At 45.6% G+C, this 15,915-nt stretch overlaps 1 protein-coding gene across 1 annotated transcript; it reads right to left on the minus strand.

Annotated features, from left to right (window-relative positions):
* Positions 1–410: 410 nt before the first annotated feature.
* On the minus strand, positions 411–15,057 carry ticrr (TopBP1-interacting, checkpoint, and replication regulator). Its single transcript, XM_079742608.1, has 22 exons — positions 14,058–15,057; positions 13,478–13,724; positions 12,819–13,051; positions 12,512–12,725; positions 11,881–12,025; positions 11,405–11,541; positions 9,682–9,885; positions 8,723–8,868; positions 8,448–8,548; positions 8,128–8,221; positions 7,857–7,939; positions 7,492–7,725; positions 7,069–7,156; positions 6,478–6,550; positions 6,100–6,231; positions 5,922–6,012; positions 5,741–5,799; positions 3,958–4,238; positions 3,700–3,819; positions 1,152–3,519; positions 893–1,015; positions 411–759 (listed from the first exon to the last, which is right to left on the minus strand). The coding sequence occupies exons 1-22, from the start codon at positions 14,727–14,729 to the stop codon at positions 644–646; spliced, it is 5,961 nt and encodes a 1,986-aa protein (XP_079598734.1). The 5' UTR covers positions 14,730–15,057; the 3' UTR covers positions 411–643.
* Positions 15,058–15,915: the final 858 nt, after the last annotated feature.

Here is a 15,915-nt window from a genome sequence, read left to right on the forward strand (position 1 = left end):
AAATTGTTCTATCCCTCAAATATGCAAAGCGGCATTGAAGCTGTTCTGGCTGACCGACAATTTACCAAGTCAAGGGACAAGCCATCTCAAACAGGGTAGCCCTTCGTCATTGAACTTTTCCGTTTAATCAAGCAGTGAGATACTATTGATAATGCGGACGTGTAGACTCGTAGAGGGCACGTTGCCAGCCTTGCCCTTATCAGGATGGTATCGGGTCACGCCTATCGGGCTAATCTGACAGCACATGCGAAATAAATATAAAGAAGTTCATGTCCAAATTGTTGCTGCACTGCTATTATATAAGACACCACTGAGCAGTTAAATTGTATGTTTTATTTTCAAAAGACTAACAATATATTTACATTAATTATACCCAATCACTACTTCCCTTACCTTAAAACGACCAAACAGAACAATATACAAATAAATAATCTTGAGTCTAAAAACAAATATACATTTCAATTAGTTATTTCAATTAGTTAGAAATAGCCATTAGATAACGAGGGTTGGAATCAAATATCGATAATAATAATCATTACAGATGCTTTTGAGATCATAGACCTTGGCAAAAGAATAAAAACATGACGCGCGTCATGTCAAATGTTGTTAAGTGAGTTGAAGGATCAGAGCAGAGAAGTCCTGTTCAGGGCAGAAGTCTCTTTCTGCTGTACGCCTTCCCCACGGCTGGCTGACTGCTGGGCTGACTGAATGGAGACGTCCCTTCCTCATAACCGGCTAGTATTTCCATTGCAGCTTCATCTAGAAGATCAGACACATATTTCCTTTACACAGAGTAGCACGTGGCGATAAAGGAAGACATGCCCTGTTTGTACATTCTGCATTTCTAGGGGGCATTGGCACTTCAAATCCTACACACAGCCACAAGTCTTACCTTTCCCGTTGAGGGTTCTCTTGCGAGCAGACCCTTTCTTTCCGCTGAATAACATAGGGGACTGCGTCAGCGCCATAATCCCACTCGGCGTCACCGTTTTCCTCATCTTTGAGCTGGGAGGAGCTACCAAAAAGACAAAAAAAAAAACCATCTTACTGCAACCAGGCAGGGACAAGGTTGTTTCTACTTTATTGCTAGCATTTATTTCAGCAAAGAGATTTTTCTTTAGGTATGTCTTAAGTTATCTTGCTTGGCTTACTGTCTTCATTTCCAGCTCCCCATATCCTGCAGTCTTCAAATGTCCTTGGCTGTGCCTCATCAGCTAGTGGGTCCATGTAACTCGAGAGCGGGGACTCGTCTCCTCCAATAATAGGGAACTGCGTGAAGGCCGTGCCTTGTAATGCAACCTTCTTGCCTGAACGCTCATCAATGTCCTCACTGTCCAGTAGCCTGCTTACTCCAAGCTCAGCCTCTTCCAGTAGCTCCTCCATCAGTGGTTCCCCCCTCAGGACACCATCTTTGCCTGCTATTAGCCCAGCTTTGGCTCTCCTCCTTCGAGGCCAGCCGTTTAGGTGGTCCGGGGTAGATCTCCCTGCCCTCTGAGGCGAAGGCGTTAAGGGGATCAGGTCGGCCATAGCAATTGGAGACATTGTTGATGTGGCTTGGCGTGTAGGGGTGTAGGATTGGCAGATACGAGTTTGGATGCTTGCACTTTTGCCAGGTGTGCATTTTGCTGGGGTGGCCCGATTGCAGAGGGAGGGTGAGACACAGCCAGTCTCTTTGTGTTTGGAACAAAAAGCCAGTGGGTTTTCCATGTGCCTCAGCCCCACTGTAGGGCTGTGGGCTCCTGATCCCGGACCCCCTTCGTCAGAGAGAAAGGTGTCAATGCGTCGGAATGTGAGCTTGGGGAGCCCCGACGTTAGCACGTCTAATTCGACGTGGTAGGACGAAGGCTTGGGGACGGCCTTGTGTCTCCCAGGGGGCGCAGCGCTCCGCGGGGTGGAGAACCGAGGGGGATTGTTGGCATAGCCTAACCGCGCTGCCGCCTCCCTCTGTTGCCGGTCAGGTGTCCGACGGAAACCGTAGCTTCGTCCTGGTGTTTCCTGGTTTGGCAACGGCTGCTTGGGAGAGGCCTCTGTGCAATTCAATACATCCTCCGACTTTGAAGCTTTCCTGGTAAAGCGTATGTTCATTTTGAGACCTCCAGTAAGTTGATTCCGAACAACAGCGGCATCGGCTATTTCTATGCTATCTTCTTCAGAGGTTATTGCGTTAGCGCTAAACTGAGAAGAGTCCAATTGTTGGGATTCAGAATGGGAACCAGACTCTGCTTCGGGACATTGAGAAAATACAACACAAAGCTTTTCCTCATGTGTTTTTAAACATATGCCGTCCTTCTCAAAAGAGTCACTAGTCACTGTACAACTAGGACTTACCTGGGACCTCAAATTGGTCCTAATTCCACTTTTAACTACATGGCTAGACCCGGTACGATTTGCTGTTGGAGACTTCGGAACTATTTCCAATATGGCGGCACTAACTGTTGTTGATACAGCCTTGGATGTAGATGTTACCGAGTTTTTAACAGGAGTTCTTTGGGAGCGAGTATTTATTTTGTGAATAGGGCTCGTAACGGTTTGAATAGGCTCGGATTGGAAAAGGTCTATAGGCAGGTTACATTTTAGAGGGGTAACCATGGGACTAAAAAGTGATTCAGTAGAGCTGTCTTTTTCAGGTGTGTTCAAGGTGACAAGTCTTTTAGATGACCTTCGGTATTGATCGTTTTTCTGTGGGGTCGTTTCGACACTGGGTCTTTTCTCAGGAGTCATTTCTGAAATTACTTGACAGCCATGGCCCATCTGAGATGCACATTTTTCTGGGGTCTTAAAACCAACAGCCCAGCCAGACGGGCTGTTGATTGGCGTGTTCAGCAGTGTTGGAGAGCCTTTGGCAGAAGTGTGGGGTGAATCAGGCACTTTGAACGCAGCATCGGTTCCCAGCGCTCTGGGGTTCTGTGGAGACGGTGACCAGGTGACACTCTTCTTAGGAGTCCTACATGTGGGGCTTAATGTCTGGCAGGGTCTGGAGGGTGATAAGCACTGGTGCAATGCTTTGACTGGAGTCCTAAGGATGCCCTTCAATGGGCCCTTCAAAGGGTCTTCCTTTGGTGGAGTCTCTAGGACCAGTGACCGACTGGCTGGAGACCTGAAAGGGCTGCCCCTCAGAGCCACAGCACTCTGAGACCCACCCACTCTGGGACTTGTTGGGACAGAGAGCAAATGCCCCCTGAAGTACTGAGGTCCTTTAGGGGTTCTTGGTTCAGGAGAGTTCCAGGCTGCCTGAGGGGTCCTGGGTGTCTGAGGGGTCCTGGGTGCCTGTAGGGCCCTCGGGGTCTGTGGGGTCCTGGGTGCCTGTATGGCCCTCGGGGTCTGCGGGGTCCTCGGGGTCCTGGGTGCCTGTAGGGCCCTCGGGGTCTGCGGGGTCCTCGGGGTCCTGGATGCCTGTAGGGCCCTCGGGGTCTGCGGGGTCCTCGGTGCCTGTAGGGCCCTCGGGGTCTGCGGGGTCCTCGGGGTCCTGGGTGCCTGTAGGGCCCTCGGGGTCTGCGGGGTCCTCGGGGTCCTGGGTGCCTGTAGGGCCCTCGGGGTCTGCGGGGTCCTCGGGGTCCTGGATGCCTGTAGGGCCCTCGGGGTCTGCGGGGTCCTCGGTGCCTGTAGGGCCCTCGGGGTCTGCGGGGTCCTCGGGGTCCTGGGTGCCTGTAGGGCCCTCGGGGTCTGCGGGGTCCTCGGGGTCCTGGATGCCTGTAGGGCCCTCGGGGTCTGCGGGGTCCTGGGTGCCGGTAGGGCCCTTGGGGTCTGCGGGGTCCTCGGGGTCCTGGGTGACTTGTTTCCATGCTTACCAGGTGACCGTGCTGAAGTTTTCATTGGACTCTAACAAACACAATAGAGAGCAATTATTTATCATTACTACATAAAATGTTGAATAATTCATTGATTTTGAAATGAAGTATTAACAGCTTTTCCAATACCTATAGCTTCTCGAGCCAGCGTAAAACACATACAACTTGCCTCAAAGACATCAGCGTCCGTGGACAGCCGCCTTCTACTGGCCCTGGTTGTGAAAGACCCAAAGGAACAGCCGGCCCGGGACGGGGACTGAGTCGCCCCAAAAAGAAGACGCATTGGTGACCGGACATTCTTCAAGTCGACTCCGACTCTTCTTTTGTCCAGGGTGAACTGGGAGGCTGAGAGCACCTTCTCCAGGTTCCTTGAACGAGGCTGAGAACTTGAGTAAAAGACCTTGGAGTGTCTTCTTGCAAGCTTCTTTATCCTTGGGCTTCTTCTCAGGTCTGTGATACAACGAGGCACAATCAGAACATTACATAGTCATAGCATGCCAGTAGATTAACATGTATGATGTGTATGTGTGGCCTTTTGTGTGGATCATCATTTTTGCGCAATAAAATGTACATCTTGAAGACTGGACAAAAATGCACCTTTATCTCCTCGACTGAGCCATCTCAGTCAGGGAGAGGGGTAGTGAACTTCACTTATTTGATATTTACAACAGCTAATGCAGTGTTTCCTTTATATTCACCTAGCAGCGGTGGTACGCCGCTGCTGAAATATGACCGCTGCTGCTGATTTTATTTAATTTTTTTTAACAAGAGAGGAGAGCTCCCTCTTATCTCTTTCAAAAACAAATGTTATATTGTTTTGCGCTACGGACACTTCATAAAGGTCAATTCACACACCTGACTAAAGCATATAAAAGGAGAGGAGAGCACTTACTTCCATAAGTTGGAAATAAATTGGCAGATTCTGAGTTTGCGGTTCAATAGATCATCAGTGAAACATCATTGCGACAAAATTGATACCTCTAGCTTAATGTAGTAACCTAGAGAACCAGCTACAACATTGTTTTCATCCAAACAAGCCGTCTTTAGCGAACGGTGAATTGCATTGGCTTCTATGAGCTGTCGGCATTCAGCCACGAGCTTAGGGACCGTCTGCAATGTGCAAAACTGAAAAAGACCACAATGGTAAAATGTCAATAGCGTTGCCATTATTGACTTTAGAGCCCCAAAACTCGTTCCATAGAGGCATGGCCTCTTTATGGTCCTACTACCACCACCTATAGTTTTGAAAAATGTATCTCTTCTTATTTTTGAGGATTTTTTAATAAGGAACCATTTCAATAGCGTCGCCATTATTGACTCTAGAGACTCCTTCCATAGAGGCATGGCCTCTTTATGGTCCTACTACAACCTTTGTGATGGGGAGAGGGGAGGGAGTGGGAAGATGCATGGGTTGGAGGCACAGACCTTTTCGATTGTTGTGGTATTTGTGTAATGTGATTTGACTGTATAGGGTGGTTGTTGATACATGTTTTTTGTTAAATAAATGTAAATAATTGTTTTAAAGAATATACTTGTATTATGTTCAATATATCCCCTGTTCATTACATTGGACAAATCTACAGTATGTACTTAGGCCTCAAGAGCCCTTCTGGTGCCAGCAAACGCATAGAAACCTCCCGACAGGGCACGCTTTGAGAGCAGAAAATAAATTGCGAGCGGAAAAAAAACATTTCATCTCCGCTGTTGCAACTCCAACCTAGGGGAAACACTGTAATGGGAAGAAAAAAACAACCTGTTCCTGGGACAAATACCCATGATTTCCTACCTTTTAACTATTGATCAGAGCGAAAAGTATTTTTATCTAACCAGCAAAAACGCAGGTCTGAAACCGAGCTTGAAATGTGGTTTCAGTAGTAATGTTGGCGACCTTTGTGTATGTACCCCTGTATGTTCCTAGTCTCAAGGCAAGATGTTAATGATATTTAAAATACCTTCTGCTGGTTTAACAGGAGACTCCTCCACAATGCAATCCTCTGCTTGGGCTGATCGCCTAAAAACAATTGTCAAACACAGTTAATTATAAAATAATAAAAGATAAATACAAGGCCCACTTGAATCTTCTAATTACATAACGTACTTTGAAGAAAAGGAAAAGAGCATAACGAGACGTACCTTCCCACCCGTTGTCTGTAGAGTAAGCGGCTGGACACCTGCTTATGATGGGGTGTCTCACACACTTTCTTGGTGAGAAGTTTGTGGTGTTCTGCAAAGAATTCATTCAGAAATGACTGGTCGGTCATGGCATGAAAAAAATATACATATTCTTTGCTTCATCTGTTGTTCTTCTTACCTTCTAATTCCTGGGAGTGTTTGCGCTTCAGTCCGTCCACAGCAGAGACAGACTGACTCCGCGGAAGCTTGGCTCTCTTTGAAGGAGAGACAGTCTCTTGGTTGAACAGGTTTCTCCTCACCTTAGTCACCTCTGTAAAAAATCATCACAAAGTATGCATTTGACACTCGCATTGCATCGGCAAACATTATGCCATGTTTTCAAAATAGATACCAAAATGTCAACCCATTCTAGTGAACATGTATGATCAACATTTAAATAATTTGGCCGGCTTGTCAAGACCCCAGGATAAAGATAAATGGTTGATTTAGATCTCGACAGACAATATTAACAAACCAAACTAATCCTTTAAGGTTGAGTTTGAGGGAAGGGACACACCTTGTGCTGCTTGCTTCTGAGGTGGGGCCTCTTCAACTGGCTGCTCCAATGCAATGCTCTGCTTGGATTTGGTCTGTTGAGAAGAAAACAACAGAACTTAATCACAACATAGATTTGGGAGTGCTGCTCGGCAGCGCTCATCTTCTTAGTTGTTATTCTTTCTTGCTTTCTTATTCTCTACAGCTTTGGCACTCATCTACTCCAACAACTTTCCATTTTTTTAGCTAAGAATCACACACCGCCACTCTCCTAATGAAAATATTGTATAACTTTAAAAATATATTTTACAATGGAACTCAATGACTTTAAACTTTTAATCGGTTCAAATAATTGTAAATTAGTTCTGCGATTCAACAATTCTAGATGTCTTCTAGGTGACTGTGTAGCTTCATTAACATTCTTTTAAGTTCATTTTACACTAAAGCAGATTCATATATGCTTCTGTGCATATATGAATATGCTTCTGCAATTCATTTCTAAAATATTGTCACTACCAAACTACTGAATTGGTCCGTCTCCGTGTGCATGTATGAAGTAGCCATGAGGGAAGTAACATCATTGTCTTATTGATAAATAGATTGCGGAACTCACAGCTCGAGTGGTCTTTTTTGGTATCTCGATTTGCCGGTGAGTCTGGGACGATTCAGTCGTGCTGCGATGGCGGGTCAACATCCCACTCCTAATATCGACATTAAATGGGTTGGGATAATAGTTGGTTAAACAGAGTTCACAAATTGTTTTAGGTCCTGTCATCTGTGCAAGAACGCAATGAGAGTCAAGATGTGGTGGATATCAATAATCAGCATTATTGTGTGTGTCAAGGAATTTGACCTAAATTTGATCTAACTTGAATTTGATAGTATTTTGTCATTGCTCTCAATGTACATAAACTACAGAATAGACATACAGCTAAAACAAGGACAACAAAGCTAAACGAAGGTGAGGCTAAACATTTCACTACTATTCACAGATGAAACCTAATATCTACGATAGTCCGGCTGCGTCTCCACTCACCTCCTGTTGGTGGCTGAGAGGCTCCTTAAATCCTCCAGACGCCCCCCGCCGTCTGAGGCCTGGCTGTAGGAGACGGATGGGGGCAGGGAGGAGGCCGCAGGGGACTCGCTGTCCTTGGCCCCCGACTCGTCACTGAAGAAGTCCGACGGCAGCACGGCCAAGAGGGCTTCAGGGAGCTGGGTGCCCAGACTGTGGTAGACGTCGGCCAGGGTCCTGGGAATGGAGGTCAGGCACCTAGACCACCACGAAGAAAAAGGGACAAGATAAGATCAACGTGGACGAGTTGGGGCTGTCTGGTACCGTCAATGTGTCAACAAACCCACACCCACAAGTGTCCCCACACCCATGTACACCCATCCACACACCATGGGAGAATCTGATCTTGCATGAATCTAGTGAGGAAAACTGGATCTTTAGTCAGGGAGATGATCCTCAGCATATCAGCCACCTGTGGAACAGGAACAGAGTCATTTAAGACGTTAATGCATACAGTCACAGTGCCAACCTTCTGGATTGCTGGTTCTTTCAACACGATATTCAACTGCCTATTGGTTAAATGGATGTTTTGACTAGTATTTTATGGAAGAACAAAGTCTCGGTCAGTGTTGAGGAACTACCAAACACAACAGGTCGTACCTCTTCCACCATAAGCTCCGCTTCCGACGAGTCCAAGTGGTTGGTAGGGAGGATCTTAAACAACTCTAGCCTCAGCAGAGCCTGGAGCTGACACCTAGAACACATGGCAAATCTCTGACAACGTACTCCTCATTCAAACAGTCTGCCCAAGACATAAAACGGTGGTCATCCACTTCTATTTTATTGACCAGTAATTCTGTATCTGTGTTCCATCAACAGTGACTCAATATTCTTAGGCAATGCATTGCAGCAAATCAAGGCGTGGCAATAGTATTTCCCAATGTCAACAACCAAATCTCTACTTAGGCTTTAAGACTCACTCTTTGACTTTGCTATCCTCATCGGGGGTGCTGCTATAGAATTGCCTGATGGATTTACTGGTCTTGAGAAGGTGCTCCTGGACGAATAGGTGCATTTTTACCTGTGGGCAAACATAACATTTATTTATATCTTAAATCGGATTAATACGATTGTGAATGTGTGTGGCTTTTTAAACCTACAGTGGCGTTAAAAATACATGGGTGCACTAAACAGACAAAAGTAAATTTTATCTAAAAAGTTTTCTTGACCATGATTGAATTGATTTGGTTCTCACCCCGTCATCGGGCTTGGCAACGTGGAATATTTTGGTGGCAAATATGAGTTGCTGGACTCCAGTGAAAAGGGATGGGCCTCCCTCCTCCACTGCCGTGTCATAACTGGACTTGAGGTGCTTCAGGAGATCCAGCTCACTCTGGAAGGCTGTGGGAAGGGTCGGGGTATATTATATAAATAGTCTATTCAGACTTCATGTTATTATGATCATATACTTCATTTTTTCAAAACTGCTAAATGGTATTATGTTGACATGTAACAAAATAATCAGTGTTGCCAAGAATACACGTTTTCTATAAAACATCGTACACAAGTGCATGGATAACTAGGCTGAGATATTATGGCAAAAATATAAATACACACTTTACATAATTTCCTGGCATAAGGCGTGCCTTGCACAACCTTTTATGTACGATGTACCCCCATATCCCCATCAATAGGCCTCGATACCGCTCCATCAAAACCTAACCATATATGTTTACCTTTGAACTAATAAACCATTATCATTCAGTCTCATTATAAATATTTTAGAGGCTTGGAACTAATTATAAACCATTATCATTTAGCATCATTATTCATATTATAGTGCCCTAGGGACTACTATTATACCATCATAATTTAGCATCATTATTAATACTGTAGTGACCTGGAAACCAATATTAAACCCCTATCCTTTAACATCATTATTAATACTATACTGACCTAGTAACTAATAGAACACCATCATCATTTAGTGTCTTCATTAATATTGCAGTGGCCTAGGCCTTTCAAATTGAGAAAGCTGTGCAGTAATTATATTTTTCAGAGATAACAAAGCAGCAGTTACACCTTTAGAAGCACCCCCTGGAACCAGCTCACTTAAGTCTAAAATCCAAAGTAGTTCTACAAAACATGATGAAGACCCAACACTGAAATGAAGACGAGGGAGTTCTAAAATGCAGAAAAAGAGAGGAGGCTTACTGGGATGGTTCTCCGCCCCGGGCTTGTCCTTGTCACTCGAGCGCCTCTTCCCGTGTCTGTCTGCTCCCCGGGGCTCGGCCGCCTGCAGGTCAGCCTCCCCCTGGCTCTTCTGGGCCTTCACGTTGAGACGGGCCACATTCAGCATCTGCAGGGAGCGGTTCATGGTCTTCATCTTCTGCTTCACGGGCGTGCGTTGGGCGCCACCTGCAGGTCACACAAGGAGGGCAAAACTTTTACTTGGCATTGAACGACAATTATATTCATTCTTAATTCCATGTATGCAACATGAATATTCAAATTCATTCATAAAAATATTAATATTCAAGGGGGGGCACCAGAACCAGAGAGCCAAGGGGGGGCGTGAAGCCTCTGACAGCTAGAGGCAAATTGACGTCCGAGCAGTGGCGCAATCGGCGAAGTTACCATGACGAACTCGGACAAACAAACCAGACCCGATAACAAAAACATATGGAAAAATGTCAGCTGACAGTATATCAAAGCAGGTTTTGGAGAGGTTTAGGGCGAAAAAGGATTTAATTTCTTCCAGGACCAATCGAAAGGGACTACATTACGCTACGTAGGGGTTTACGCAAAACTTTTGAAGAAACGCGATTAACTATTTACATGTGCAAATCGCCAACATATTCTTTGTTTTGCTGACCACTTTTGCTGACCAAGGACAGTTCCTCTGCGTCTATCTCGTAGATCTAACCATGTTTCAACGTCTTTGTTTAATGCGACTGCATCAACTTCTCTCACATGATCAGCAGCTCGCGGTTTCACTTTCTCTCCAGTCAGAACTGCTCATGATGATATCGCTGCGTTGTCTCTGTGGAGACGGCGCAGCAACACCTCTACCCAAGCCCCCCTCCCCCCTGGAACCGCGGCGCCGTCGCATTTACATCAGAATGAAACCCAATAAACCGCCAATGTGTGCAGGGTCCAGGAGGGTAAATTGGGGTGCTAGCTCAAGCAACCTAATCGCAAACCTAAGTTAGCCTACTTTTTAGCGTGATGCTGTTGCGGCTCTCAGCTGTGCCAGAGTGTTCATAGTTGCTAGGGAAACCAACTGACGTCGCCGCCCGGTGCAGCAGTGTGAACTGCCAAGTTTTTAGAACGTCGCAGCCTGTCTCATCGCAAGGAGTCGCAAGTCGTTGCGAGGCGAATCTTTGGTCTGAACTGGGCTTAAGGGCGGAGCTTAGCGACAGGTCAGTCCCATCAATTCACAAATGCCATCCAGCGCACTTGTCGCCATCAAAACAAAAGCGCGCAACAGACTGGAGGTGCACAACGACTTTAGACTGGCTGTCATTCATATTACACCTGACCTTCCAGCCCTGGCTGTGGGTATGCAAGCCCAAGGTTCACATTAACCCATTCAGACCGGATCACGCATCTGTGCGTGTTTACCTTTAAGACCGGATTGCCCATCAATGCCTGTTTACCATTAATGAATGTAGGCCTATTAATACCATGCACTGTAAGCTACGGAAATAACACATTTATTAAATAAAAGGCACAAAAAATAGAAATGTATGGTTATGGGGGGGGCACGTATTCCATCAGAAGTGAAATAGGGGGGCCATGGAGAAAAAAGGCTGGGAACCACTGTTTTAGAGTGAATACCAGGGTAAAAATTCTACATCTGATGAGTACCTGGGTCAAGATGGAATGCCAATAAAGTGAAGTAAGGATGGACACAAGGAGGGATGAAGAGTCTTACGTTTCTGGCTCCTCTTGTCAGCCCCGCCCTGGGAGGTGTGGTAGAGTTCAGCCAGACTCTGGACCAGCTCCTGTTGGAGGTCAGACCGCTGCTCTTCCTCCTCCTCCTCGTGTTGCTCACTGGCGGCATGAAGCAGCCTGGGAAACAAGGACAAAGTGGATCCTTTTAAACATTGGGATAGTTGGTAAAAATGTTTTTACCCTCATGTGGGGTTTGTTTGAATTCCATTTTCTGTCGGAGGGGAGCAGACGTATACCGGTTCACAAAAAGTACCCTACCAAACCTATTAGACATTCCTATACCAGGAGTTTGATACTGCATAATAAAGATGTTTGGGCTTGTTCGGTGCTTAATATTATGGATTTCAGTGGATGGCGCTGCATGGCATCAGGGTTTAGAGCAGAACTGGAAGTATTTTGTTGCTTATTATATACATTTTATATTGTTATGAAACAACAACATAGAAATCGACATACCTCATTGACTCCATCAAGTGTGAGCTGACTCCTGATTGGTCTGACTGAGGAAACCAACTCTCCACCAGTCCGGTCTTCATTGGACTGGAACAATGGCTGAGCTCCTGTTGGGCCCATTCAGGGACCGGGGCTTCATTGAGAGGGGCTGGAACAAAAGCAAACAATCAGATATGCACAGAAGTAGGCCTGTCACGGTATCTACTTTTGTTGAAAGATATATTGTACCAGAAATAGATGCTAAAACGACAATCAATTCAAGACTTTTTTATGCCACTGATGGAATGATTATATTATAGCATAGTAATACAATTAACCCTTTCAAATACAGTGATGATGGTGACTAGAACCTTTATGTTAAAAATGACATTGGGTGATATCTAGTCCAACAAAAATGACCGCGGTCATGTCCATATATTTCAGTGAGTTGATAACGTCATTACAGTGACAGGCTTAAATATTATATTATCTTTTTCAAAGCCACAACTCTCTATAACACTAAGTCACAATGAATCCGCTCGCTCCAAACGTGTAGATTATTTTAAGTCTGAAGTCCTCAATCGAGGTGACGTCTCCACTATAAAATGAAAACACCAGTGAACAGCAGCTGCTAGGAGCCGTTCTTCATGCTCACCGTCTCCCTCCTTCTCCATGATGTCACACACCACTCCCAGGACACTGCTGACCACCAGCGGGAGCTCTGCACTGCTGTCCTCAGGGGCAGGACCGACGTCCTGGGGGCTGAGGAGCCGGCTGTCTGGCCGAGACACAGTGAGCAGGGCAGTGCAGGCCGACAGCGGCGAGAGGACGGCCATGCAAACCAGGGCCCCATCGTTGACTTCAGCAAACTGATGAGAGCATGAGAAACACAGCGATCAGCCAAGACAAGAACCAAATCTGATTAGGAAACACACCTACGTAGTGAATGCTGGTCGACTCACCAAGCTCAGGTTCTGGGCAGAGAGCCCCATGAGGAGGTGCTGAAGGGTGGCCCGTTCCTGGCTGCTGGAGGACTGCAGCACCCAGGCCTCCGGGGCGAGGGTATGGCTCAGGGACACGGAGGCCTCCCACCCCTGGAGCACCCCTCGGACCACCACAGCTGACGGCTGGGGAAGAGGTCTCTGACTGCTGGTCACGGGTTCCATCAGGATGCTGCAGCTCTGGGAGACGTGTTCTGGTTTTGAGGAACACAAGCACAAATAAAATATGGATTCCAGCTGGTTGAATGTGAAGTTGCTTCAAAATAAACCTTTGCGTGTTTAAGCAAATTGACCGTTGTGATACTGCACCTGCTTGTCTTGTTATGGGGCGCTGCAGTTTAGCTTTTGTATTCGTATATTGAATACATTATTGTGCTTATGCCCTTTTTATTGACAAATGTTTTATATATATTAAGCAATTGCTTATATATTGCAAAGTTATTAGGTTGTTCCAGCAGTTCTTCCATTGAAATTGTATTCGATTTTGTCTACCTCAATGACCTGTTTACTGTTTCAATGGCAATAATGTATTAATGCTGAGTTCAGGGATGCATTAAGCATTACATTAGTGTTGTGAACTTGTGTTAGTCAACTTTGAAGATCACTTCTATCTTACAGACCTTGTCCCCAATGTAGTGTCCCTCCCACAAGAGGAAAAGCTGAGCGGTAGAATTGCTGGGATGACAGCAGGTATCCGATGCTGGACTCCAGGGGAAGGGTGTCCCTGCTGGGGCCCCATGTCCCATCACAGGGCCGTCGAATGGAGCCGAAATTCCAAAGCGCGTCCATGGGAATCATTCTACCACCCAAGTGCGACAGTATCTCTGTCAGCTTCTCAGCCCCAAGGTGGTCTGGGCTCCCCACCACCTGAATTAAAGATGATGGAGGAACATTTTAAATTGACATGAGATGTTTTCCCCTTGTATGGGGTTGAAGACCACAACATTCATCTGCTTGACCACATCTCATTGTTTTTGTTTGTTAAGATGAAAAATGGGTCATGTATCCATCACTTGCATTATATCTGTAATACAAACAGAACAGTAACAGTTGTCGACAATTCAAAGAAGTAGGGTAGAGAACAAAGCAGCCTCCACTGTGACCCATGATGCGTTAGCCCTAGGGCATTAGTTTTGGTGCAGGAGGGTTAGAATTAAGTCTATCTCGTATATTTGTTTGCCATTGTACCGTATTACTAACCATGCGATGCGAGCTACTGTCGATCCAGTGCAGCACAACTTTTCGCTGTGCCAACATTTCAAGGATTCCTCTGGATATGACAACCTCCGAAAGGTCCCTGTCCATGTCACCCATAGGAATTGACAAATAGTCCGCCAGCTGCTCCTTCGAATGTGGACAATCCGTGACAACAAACACCACATTTCTGCCATCTCCTGCGGTATCGTCCTCACTGGAAATCTCAATCTTGCCCCCTCGGTTAGACTTTCTCGGTCTCAAAGACAATTTGGTTGGAGAGGTGATGTCCGGACGATCCCATTGGAAATCCAGAAGAGCCTCTTTGACTGCGTTTTGAACCATCCCTGATGCGTTGAGGCGATGCCGTAAATGTGTTGTGACTTTCTTAAACGTCATCTCCAACCTGGTATCAAATTCCATTTCAAAGTCCTCAAAAGTCTTGTCTCGGAGTTCCTTGAAGTCTGATACCCTGGATATTAGGTGGGCATTGCGACCAGTTCTTGACTGGAAGAATTTGTAACCCCAACGTATCTTCTCAAATCCATATTTAAAGCCAAAATACAGAAGAATGCGTAGAAGTCTACGCTTCACTGTGTGCTTTCTGATGTCCAGTGCGTTTGAATCTTGATCTTCGGCGTCAACGTCAATGACGAATACCAAGTTGTGCAGGGCCATGGTTGGTCTATAAAGCTACACGAAATGATTACTCATAGATGTAGACGTATTGGCCAAACATATTGCCTTTGCTAAACAAACTATAAGCTTGCTAGCTTGTTTACCTAGTGGCACGTTGGCCATCTACACTAACGTTTGTTGACCTAACATTAGCGTTAGCTCAATTTCCTAGCTGAACTTAGAGCTGCTTCATTTAAAACTAAAATACTGAAAATCCATCGTTTTGAACATTAATCATAGGCACGATTATCACGATGTAATATTACATTGTTATACTATTAAGGTTCATACGTTATCAAACAAGCTAATGTGTTGGGTATTCCGTGCTCGCCATTTTCTTGTTTCTTTTCTAAACTCTTCGCGCTCCTTGTAATGCCTACCCCTCTGCCGGGATTGGCAGGATCCTGTACGGACAGTGTTATCATTGGTTCAGAACATGAGTAAAACTCGTGGACAATTTGATATCACCAGAGCCATCGCTTCGTTTTCAACTCACTGATTGGCTGCTTGATTGTCCGTCACTAAGTGTGCAACCCCCAGCTATAAATAGAGCCAACCAGGGACGACTCATCATTTTTAAAGTCCGGGAACGCATTCATTCCCCTACCACAGTCTATGGTCTCACGTGGATGTTCACACAAAATCAACCTTCAATGACATTGAAAATATATTTTATAATTAAAAAATGTGCATTGCCAAAGCTGTTTAAAATGTAACAATACTATAAAGCACTGTATCAAAATGCACTATAAAAATTGTCACCTTCAGGTGAACAGGTGACAATTCGTGCTGCTGTGGGTGCACAATCCTGTCTGTCCCGGCGGTTTGTTACTATCGGTTGTGTTTTAAAACCCCTTACTTTTCGGTGTAATTGGAGGAAGGTAGGTGCTCCTGATGCCTTTGTTTAATTTGTAGATGGTTAAGGAGTGGAATTCTGATACCAAATGGTTGTCTTTGCAGTGGATGCACAGACCATCTACGATAGACAGACATCTCACTCAACCATTAATAGCCTATAACGTCTCCATCCCACTACCATCTATCCATGTGCTATCACGCACACAACGCATTGCTCTGACTAGGTGCGTCGTAGTGGGGGGAGAAGCCGGACTGGGTACCCAGGGCCCCTTGTGTTTTTGTTGGCATTTATTTATTTCTAAGGCCTGATGTGACAGCTGTAGGTGAC

This window comes from Pollachius pollachius, assembly GCF_949987615.1.
Source record: "Pollachius pollachius genome assembly, chromosome: 9".
Classification (NCBI taxonomy): domain Eukaryota; kingdom Metazoa; phylum Chordata; class Actinopteri; order Gadiformes; family Gadidae; genus Pollachius; species Pollachius pollachius.